This window comes from Peromyscus maniculatus, chromosome 1 (assembly GCF_049852395.1).
Source record: "Peromyscus maniculatus bairdii isolate BWxNUB_F1_BW_parent chromosome 1, HU_Pman_BW_mat_3.1, whole genome shotgun sequence".
Taxonomy (NCBI): domain Eukaryota; kingdom Metazoa; phylum Chordata; class Mammalia; order Rodentia; family Cricetidae; genus Peromyscus; species Peromyscus maniculatus.
In genome coordinates this window covers 117091543-117101219 of record NC_134852.1, presented here as the reverse complement: position 1 = coordinate 117101219, position 9677 = coordinate 117091543, and the positions used below count along the sequence as shown (strand labels likewise).

Below are 9677 nucleotides of genomic sequence, written 5' to 3'. Positions count from 1 at the left end.
AATTTTAAGAATACGACGCCCACATTCCCAAAGAGGTGGTGTGGGGCAGGTGGTTTTTTGGTCTTTTTAATGGGTTCTGGGTCTGGGATAATTTTCAGTATTTAGGGGGGTTGGTTACAAGTTATTGTCAAGGGTTAGGAAAAAGGCTAAGCAAAGGAGATTAGATTTAAGGTTCTTGTTTAAAAAAGAAAGAGAGAAAGAAAGAAAGAAAGAAAGAAAGAAAGAAAGAAAGAGAAAGAAAGAAAGAAAGAAAAAAGAAAGAAAAGAGAAAGACAATTACTAGTTTTAAATACTTTACATTGGATTGAATTGTTTTATATTGTACACAAATTTGAAACTGATATTGTTAGAAAATGCTATATGTATATTTCTAATTGTATTTATTCCATCCATTTAACAATGTAATGCAAATTTCTGATCCTTGAATGTTATTATTATCAACTATTAGGATATAAAGAAATGAAAGCTAGTAGTTAGACATTATCATAGAACTTGTAGTCATATTGGATATGTTTTAAAAATTGAGCAGAGATGTTTTAGACAGGTCATCTTCAAACCCTTCAGAGATCTACAGAATATGGCATTTAAAATGTTTTAATAACTTAGAAAATTTTTCTTTTTTGAGACATGTCGGCTCCTGGCAGTACCAATCTACTTTAGAGAAAATATGGGCATTGAAGAAACTGCATATGGAGTCAACTTTCATTCTGGCAAAAGTTAGCCACTGGACAACAAAGTATCCTCGAATCAACAGGACAAAATGGACAGACAGATCACGAAACAAGGGACTACTGATTCTTGCCAAAACAAGTGTGGTTATGGCTTTATCAAAAGGCATCTTCTGAGGCCAGGACAATATGGCCCCATCCCTGAAGTGGCCTTCGCATCCGGAAAAGGTACGGTGCCCTTTTCTTCGAAGGCAGCTTAACAGGCAGAGGGCCGATGGATTCTGTTGTACAATGGAACAGCAGCTGAAAGCTCATGACTCTCAAAAGTAGACTGGCATTTAATAGAGGGATGTGGAGAAGAAGGGGATGCTGAGATGAAGCCATATATACACAGCCAAGAAGAATGGACAGCTGAATTAAAAAACTGTCAACAATTTCCAGAATTTAAAATCCTGAATCATGACAGGACACTAGTGGAATTCAGGTGTTTCTGGTACGTGGACTGCGCTCACCCAATGTGAGGTTGAACTGTTGACCTTGTGTACATCCTACTTCACAAATGAGTCTGTCAGATACACTAAGCCTATAGGCTGAAGATGATGCCCCAACACTGCGGAGAAACCTCAGGTGACTGCCCAGGCAGCTGGCTGTTTCTGTCAACTCACAAAATTTTTTGGAAGTTGCTTGCATGCACTTCCTGTTTTTATTTTTGTTAGCTACTATTATTCCCTTCTTGGGTCTCTGAGGGAGTTGAAAATTAGTTAGTTATGGTTGAAGATTAGTTAGTTATAGTTGAAAATTAATTAGGATAGAAAGTACATTAGATACATCTTGGAATTATCAAAATAGGATAGATAATGGAATTATTTTCTCTGATTCGTCAAATACCTGTTTAGGTATTTATTACTTGTATATATTGTATATAGTTATTGTACTTTTGTATATAGTTTTTCTTTTGTTAGTCATAACCTTTTGCTTTTTTTCTTTTTATTAAAATAGAAAAGGGGAAATGTGGTGGTAATCTAATTGTATTGAAATATTATTTTGATTTGTACTGAAATATTAATTTGATTGTATGTTAATAAATAAAGTTGTCTGGGGGTCAGAGCTATTAGAGCCATAGCAAGAGTGTGGCGGTGGTGGCACACGCCTTTAATCCCATAGATATCTGTGTGTTCAGGGTCAGAGCTATTAGAGCCATAGCAAGAGTGTGGCGGTGGTGGCACACGCCTTTAATCCCATAAGCTCTCTGTGTGTTCAGGGATACAGCCAGCATTGGAGACATATGCCTTTAAGACCTAGGGGGCTGTACATTCAGACAGTGACGAGGCAGTCATGTGTTTGGGTTTACAACCAATGAGAAGGCAGAACAACATACTTTAAAAATACGAACCGACAGGAGGTAGGTCTCTTTTCGCGAAGCTGGGACAGCAGGAGGAAGGGTGAGATTTTAGCTCTGAGCTCTGACCTCTCGGCTTTCTCTTTTACATTGTTTCTGTGTTTCTTATTTAATAAGACGGTTGGTTACATCTACAGACCTCCCTGCTTTTTCGTCTCTATTGAGCTTTCTAACAGCCATTTAACAAGTGGGTGTCACTCCAGTGGACATTTAAAGAGGAGAGAGGGTATTTATCTGATATGGTTTCTGAGGGCCAGAACCTTGTGGAAGGTCCGACTGAGAGCATTCTTCACCTCATTATTTCTCAGGGTATAGATGATTGGATTCAACATGGGAGTCACAACAGTGTAGGACAACGATAATAATTTCTTACTTTCAGGGGAATTGTTTGATTTAGGCCTAAAGTAAGTGAGGCTTAAAGACACATAGAAAAGAGAGACAACGAGGAGATGTGAGGAGCAGGTGGAGAAGGCTTTGTGCTTCCCTTTGGCTGATGGAATCTTGAGGATGGAAGCAGCAATGCGAGTGTAGGAACATAGGATCAGCAGGCAGGGTATCATGACGACCAGAATGGTGCCAACAATGGCATAGACCTCAAACTGAGCTGTGTTTGCACAGACCAGCCTCAGCATAGGTGGGCCGTCACAGAAGAAGTGGTTCACCTTGTTGGTGGCACAGAATGGAAAACTGAAGAGCCATGTGGTCTGCACAGTGGCAACAGGGAATCCTGGAAACCAGGAGGCAGCAACCAGTTTGGCACGTGTCCCTTGGTTCATGATGACTGGGTAGTGCAAGGGACTGCAGATGGCTACATAGCGGTCATATGCCATGGTGGCCAGGAGGAAGCATTCAGCCACTCCGAAGAAGAAGAAGAAATACATCTGAATGGCACAGCCAAGGAAGGAGATGCTTGTGTCCTGGGCAATCAAGGTCCCCAACATTTTGGGCACAATAACCAGGTTGAAGCCAATCTCTATGAAGGATAAGTTCCTGAGGAAGAAGTACATTGGGCTTTGCAGCATGGGATCAGCCAAGGTTACCAGAATGATGAGGCTGTTTCCCAGCAGAGTGATCAGGTAGATGGCTAGAAATGCCAGGAAGAGCAAGGTCTGTATTTCAGTAGACAGGGAAGAGAAGCTGATGAGGACAAACTCAGTTACTCTTGACCAGTTTCCTGCATCCATGAGCATGGACATAAATACCACATGCGCTCATAGACATAGATTCTTGATTGTACAAATCAGATTCTGGATTTGTTTTTCAGACTCCTCATAATTGTCATGGAAAGAGCTAAAATTAGATCTGTTGAAAGAAAAAAGGACCTTGTGCTGCCTAAAAACAAAGACAAGGATATAGACCAAACACCAGAACTCTGATATTGGTAATCATTTCCTTTATTTTATTCTTTTGCAAAATTATTCACTTTATAAAACAAATTTATAAATTTTATAAAACTGCTGGTGGGAATTCAAGCTTGTACAACCACTTTGGAAATCAATATGGTGCTTTCTTAGAAAATTGGGAATCAATTTCCCCCAAGATCCAGCTATACCATTCTTGATCATATTCACAAGGAATGCTCAATCATACCACAAGGGCACTTGCTCAGCTATGTTCATATCAGCATTTTTTGTAATAGCCAGAACCTGGAAACAACCTAGATGCCCTTCAACTGAAGAATGGATAAATAAAAATGTGGTACATATACACAATGGGATACTATTCAGCAGAGAAAAACAATGACATCATGAGGTTTGCAGGCAAATGGATGGATCTAGAAAAAATCATCCTGAGTGAGGTAACCCAGACTCAGAAAGACAAACATGGTATGTACTCAGTCATAGGAGGATACTAGATGTAAAACAAAGATGACTAGACTGCTACTCACAACTCCAGGGAGGCTACCTAGAAAACAGGACCCCGAGAAAGACACAGGGATTGCCCAATGACAGAGAAATGGCTGAGATCTACATGAACAGCCTGGACATGAGTGGGGGTAATAAAGGGCGAGGGTCGAGGGAAAGAGAGCTTAGGGGAGCAGGAGATCCCAGCTGGATCAAGAACAGAGAGGGAGAACAAGGAATAAAAGAACATGATAAATGAAGACCACATGAGAATAGGAAGAAGCATAGTGCTAGAGAGGCCCACAGAAATCCACAAAGATACCCCCACAACAGACTGCTGGCAATGGTCGAGAGACAGCCCGAACTGACCTACTTTGGTGATAGGATGGCCAAACACCCTAATTGTTGTGCTAGAAACCCCATCCAATGACTGAGGGAACCGGATGCAGAGATCCATGGCTAGGCCCCAGGTGGAGCTCCAGGAGTGCAACTGTTGTTGAGACTAAGGTTGGAAAAAGCACAGGGACAAATAGCCAAACTAGTAGAAACACATGAACTATGAGCCAATAGCTGAGGAGCCCCCAACTGGATCAGGCCCTCTGGATAAGTGAGACAGTTGATTAGCTTGATCTATTTGGGAGGCATCCAGGCAGTGGGACTGGGTCCTGTACTCAGTGCATGAGTTGGCTGTTTGAAACCTGTGGCTTATACAGGGACACTTGGCTCAGCCTGGGAGGAGTGGACTGGACCTACCTGGACTGAATCTACAAGGTTGAACTCAATCCTCAGGGGAGTCTGTATCAAGCTGATAATAGAAAAATAAATAAATAAAAATAAATGAAAAAAAATTAAATAAAAAATACCTCAAAAAATTGAGCATTTTTCTGCAGTCCCATGCTTCCTTTACACTTAAAATACTTTATTAACTAGGCTCAATGAAAAGTATCCTGAGGCAAAGAAGTAGAAGCAAGTGAAAAAGCAGTATAAAATTTCTGTTTATACATTATATATATTTCCCTTAATCAATGTGTCACTGTTTCAATCTTCATCTAGCAACAAAATTAATAGGTATTTTTATGAGTGCCTCAGAGACTATGCCTCCAGAACACTTTGACAAAGTATACAGTTTATTAGATTTTGTTTTGATTCATAGCAGGAAAAGGAGGAAGGTATATCTAAAAACTAATTTAGTGGGTAAGATTAATGCAACCCCTTCATTGTAGGAACTGCAGGCTACCTCAGCTCACAAAATTGTAATTCTTTTTTACCTACTCAGTTAATGGGTGTCAATCCTAAGATCTTTATCTTCAGTCTATCAGAGCCAAAACTGACAGTTGTTTCTCATTAGTTGCATAATCCATTGTGTCTCAAAATTAAGATCCTGAGAATAATAAAATACAAGGCAGTGGAAAATTAATGTGTGTAATGGGTTTCAAATAATTTAAAATAGACAATCCCCAAGTACCCCAACAAACAAGCAATCCCTTCAATAACATGTTCCTAAATTTTTCTGTTAAACTTCTGAGGAACATTACCACAAAATTTCAAAAGCAGACATTCATCAATAGTTCATCAACTACATGAAGAGGTAGATTCTAAGTGATATGAAAATTTCAATATTTATTCAGTCCTTATAGAATAACTGGTGTAATGATGTGCGAGGGCCCATTGAAGTCTAGAGTCTAATGAGATATTTAAGTAATTATAAATAGGTATAAAATAGCTGATAGAGATGGATATGATATAAATATGGCACATATGTAGAATAAAAAAATTAATGAAATATAAATGGAGTACACAGTACCTTGGAGGGCACATCTGAAGAATAAGAACACCTAACAAAATCAGTTAATGCTTTTTAGGAAATGAAAAAATAAAGTTGGCTAAAACATAAGCATGAAAAGCCTTTATGCAATTATGAAAATATTATAGCAAAAACAAATTCCAAAAGTAGAAATGAGAAGTACAGACAAGCTTCAGATACAAGAATTTATATACAAGAATAGCAAGTATAAGGAGAATGCAATAAAGCCCAGCTAAACCTTCAACTTTTAGCATACAATTATATCTGATATGGAAAATTATGTAAATACTGAAATTGAGATGTAGATAATTGTGAAGAAAACACATTCAGATTTCATTTTAGAATGTTGATATCTAAGCAGGATACTATAGCAACATTTACAAAGAGAAAGATGACTCAGCCTCACCCCTAAGAAATCAAGTGTTTTTGAACACTTAACAGTAAAAATTGAATGAAAATTAAAAATCAGAATGATATCTAGACTATGTGATAAATTTCCAAAGAGTAGAAAAACATGCAAAAGGACATACATTAAAACAAACGTGAAGACCAAGGGAATATATTAGAAGACTCAGAAACCAATTCATACTCACATAGTGAACTGATATTTGATGATGTGTCATGGGTGGACAATGGATAGTCTTCAATAATGGAAAGTATTGTACTCAATTACATTTAAAGTTAAGGGAAAAGCATTATAGGTCAAATGCCAAATATGTTTTAAATTATATACTAAAGACATTTTGAACTAGGTTTATTCTATAATTTTATATTAAATTTGGAGAATTTTGTTTTCTAGAATTTGCTTCTTCACATCTTTTATGATATTGTAACATCAACTAATGAATGAAAATAACAGATATAGCAACATTTTACATAAATTGTTTTACTATAGTCTTCTGTGCAACCATTTAGAACTGTGCTACAAATGAACATTTAACAGCATTAGAAGATATTCCATATGTTTAGTTCAGTGGATGCTACAAATATTATTCTTACTTAAGGCAAATATGTTATTTTTAAAATACAACATTATATCTATGAATGTTGAAATTGCCAATGTACTTATTTCACTATTTCTCTTAATAAAGTGATTGTATTTTATTCTTTATTCCATAATTTCTACACTATTCACCTTGATGTATTTTTATATTTAGATTAACATGAAAATAAGAATAAATATACACGCAATATTTAAAAGATAAATGACAAAGTTGAAACCACATTTGTGGCAATTCAACAAATAATACAGTATATTTGTATAACCAGTTTACCAAGAGATCACATAAAACAGTGGGTAGCTTCTATTGCTCTTATTTTGTTATTACAGATTGAATAATATACATGTATAATTTTATTACTATATTACATTTACCAATTAAATAATGACAGGATGGAAACTTAGAGCCATTATATGAACTTACATGACTGGTAAGGATGGATCACACACAGGATATGAACGAAGACATTATAGATTTTGTGTTCTTAAGGGAATATAGGGGTAGTATTTAGAGAAATTAAAAATGCATTTTGTAAAGGGAAAAATTCAGTATGAGTGTAATTGAGAAGATAAATAAAGACAAGAACTTAACTTTGGGCAGTAAACTAGTTTGGGGACTTACATTGCATGCTGAGAACATGTTTTATTCTAAAGATGAAGGGAGGCATAAAGATTTTGAGCATAATAATGACAGATTACATCAAATGAATTTACAGTGAACTCTGGATACATCAAGAAGGATTGAATAAAATGAGATGTGTATGTGTATGTGTGTGTATGTGTGTGTGTGTGTGTGTGTGTGTGTGTGTGTGTGTGTGTGTATGTATGTGTGTGTGTTTCTTCACCATTACTGCATGCAGAGAGACCAATAAGGAGGCTCTATGACTGATCCATGCCCAAGTTTCATCTCCATAGGAGTGGTGTGTTAAAAGCCTGAGAACAGATGGATGTCTAAAGGATATATACAGAGTGGAGGGAAGAAGAAGGCCAATGTCTTCCTGGACAAGTAGAGTTTAATGGACTTATGAAACAAAGATACTGCACTTGAGCATTTGATTTCCCCAAGAGTCTCTCTCCACTGAGAGCTGTGTGTGGAAAGCCTGGGATTACTCATCTCTGTTGTCCCATCCTCTCACTAAGCACTAAGCCCCTGGTCCCTCCAGACCTGTACTCAGAACCACAGTCTCTGAGACCTGCAAGGGACTCTGGAGACCCAACAGTAAAAGCCCGGTGGCTTCTGCAAAGAGAAGTCCACTCTTTTCACTCCAGTGTGGTGTTCTTGGACTGAACTATTGGTCTTCAGTCTAAATGATGTACTAATGGACAGTTACTGTCCATGTTCTCATTAAAGAGTTGTTAATGAGCCACTCTGATGACAGAGAGCACAGATGATCAATGATCCTAGTGGCCTACACTGGGGACCTGGAGGGAAACTTAGGTGAATATACAACATCAGATCTGGGAGAGGGCAATGACCCAGGCAGCCAAGCCATAACTCCTTATAAGTTTACCTTGGCAAGGGGTCTCTTCAAGAACACGTCCTCCTTGGCCTACAGATTTTTATGGGAATGACTGTTCTCCAGAAAATCAGTGAATTGCCTCTAGGCTGTCAGCTCTGCTTAATGCCTACTCTTTTAATCTACTGTGATGAAGAACTTAATATTCTGAAATGAAGAGGTACCTTTGTGCTGCTTTGAATATTTAGCACATGGAGAATGGTCTCAACCGTCTGACTAGTCTGTATTCTACTGTATGAACACCTTTGTTAAAAATTTATCACATTTCTACAACAGTGAATCTTGTTTTGTATGGCTGATTGTTATCCTCATGCTTAATATTTTAAATACACATATCACATACCATATTGTTTAAAGTGTGTTGCATACACTACTCTTCTTCCTTATCTTTTTCTTCTGGATTTCTCTTCTGTCTTCTTATTTTAGTAATGATCCCCATACTGTCACCACCATCCTAATAAAGAAATACAAATGGTTAATAAATATTTGAAATAGTGTTTAACATGTTCAACTAAGAAATGCAATTTAAAACGTTTTTGAGATTTCATCTCACCCAAATCAGAATGATTATGTTCAAGAGAACAACTGACACCAAATTCTGGTGAGGATGTGGGGCAAGAGGAGCCTTGTACACTGCTGCATGTGTATAAACTGGTGGGGCCACCATGGGAATCAGTATCGAGGTTTTGCAAAACCTTCATGTACAATTGCCATATGACACAGCCATACCACTCCTGGGTATAGACATGTGGACAGCAAGTCAACAAGCCTCAGAGATACTTGTACATCCATGTTCACTGCTGTCTCATTCACAACACTTTGGAAATGGACCAGCCTAGATGGTTACACATACTGGAATTTCATACAGTAGTGAAGAAACATGAAGTCATGACAGTAACGGGAAAATCAGTGGAGCTAGAAATCATTGTTAAGTCAGACTCTGAAGAACAAATATCTCATATTTTACCTAATATGTGGAATTTAGATTTGAATTTGTGTGTGTGTGTGTGTGTGTGTGTGTGTGTGTGTGTGTGTGTGTGTGTATGCAGAAACTAGAATGGGAACCATGTGAAGGGAGGAAGAGAACTTAATGGAAAGAAGAAAATGCAGTATATTGACATGAAGTGGCTGAGTGGTACTACTTATTGGAAGCAAGGGATTCAGAAAGAGGAGAACAGGGGTGAGGGAGTGCCCTGGAGGAGGGAGAGGAATTAAAACAAAGTATAATGAGGCATATTTGTGAAAATCCCATAATGGGGCTGGAGAAATGACTTAGTGGTGAAGGGCAGTTACTGTTTTTGCTAACGATCCAGATTCAGTTCCACATGGTAGCTTACAATCACTTATAATTACAGTTCTAAGAGACCTGGAATTTTTATTTTGTACACATAAAATAAATGAATATTTTTTTTTTTGTTCTTTGAGACAAGGTTTCTCTGTGTAAC

At 37.6% G+C, this 9677-nt stretch overlaps 1 protein-coding gene across 1 annotated transcript; it reads right to left on the bottom strand.

Annotated features, from left to right (window-relative positions):
- Positions 1-2297: 2297 nt before the first annotated feature.
- LOC143270759 (olfactory receptor 10A5-like) lies at positions 2298-3274 on the bottom strand. Its single transcript, XM_076561836.1, has one exon. It carries the CDS (start codon positions 3261-3263, stop codon positions 2298-2300), a length of 966 nt encoding a protein of 321 aa, XP_076417951.1. The 5' UTR covers positions 3264-3274.
- Between the last annotated feature and the right edge of the window lie 6403 nt (positions 3275-9677).

Bases quoted from the DNA above. Each gene is read 5' to 3' on its own strand.
- LOC143270759 (XM_076561836.1), bottom strand. From the start codon at position 3,263: ATGTCCATGCTCATGGATGCAGGAAACTGGTCAAGAGTAACTGAGTTT.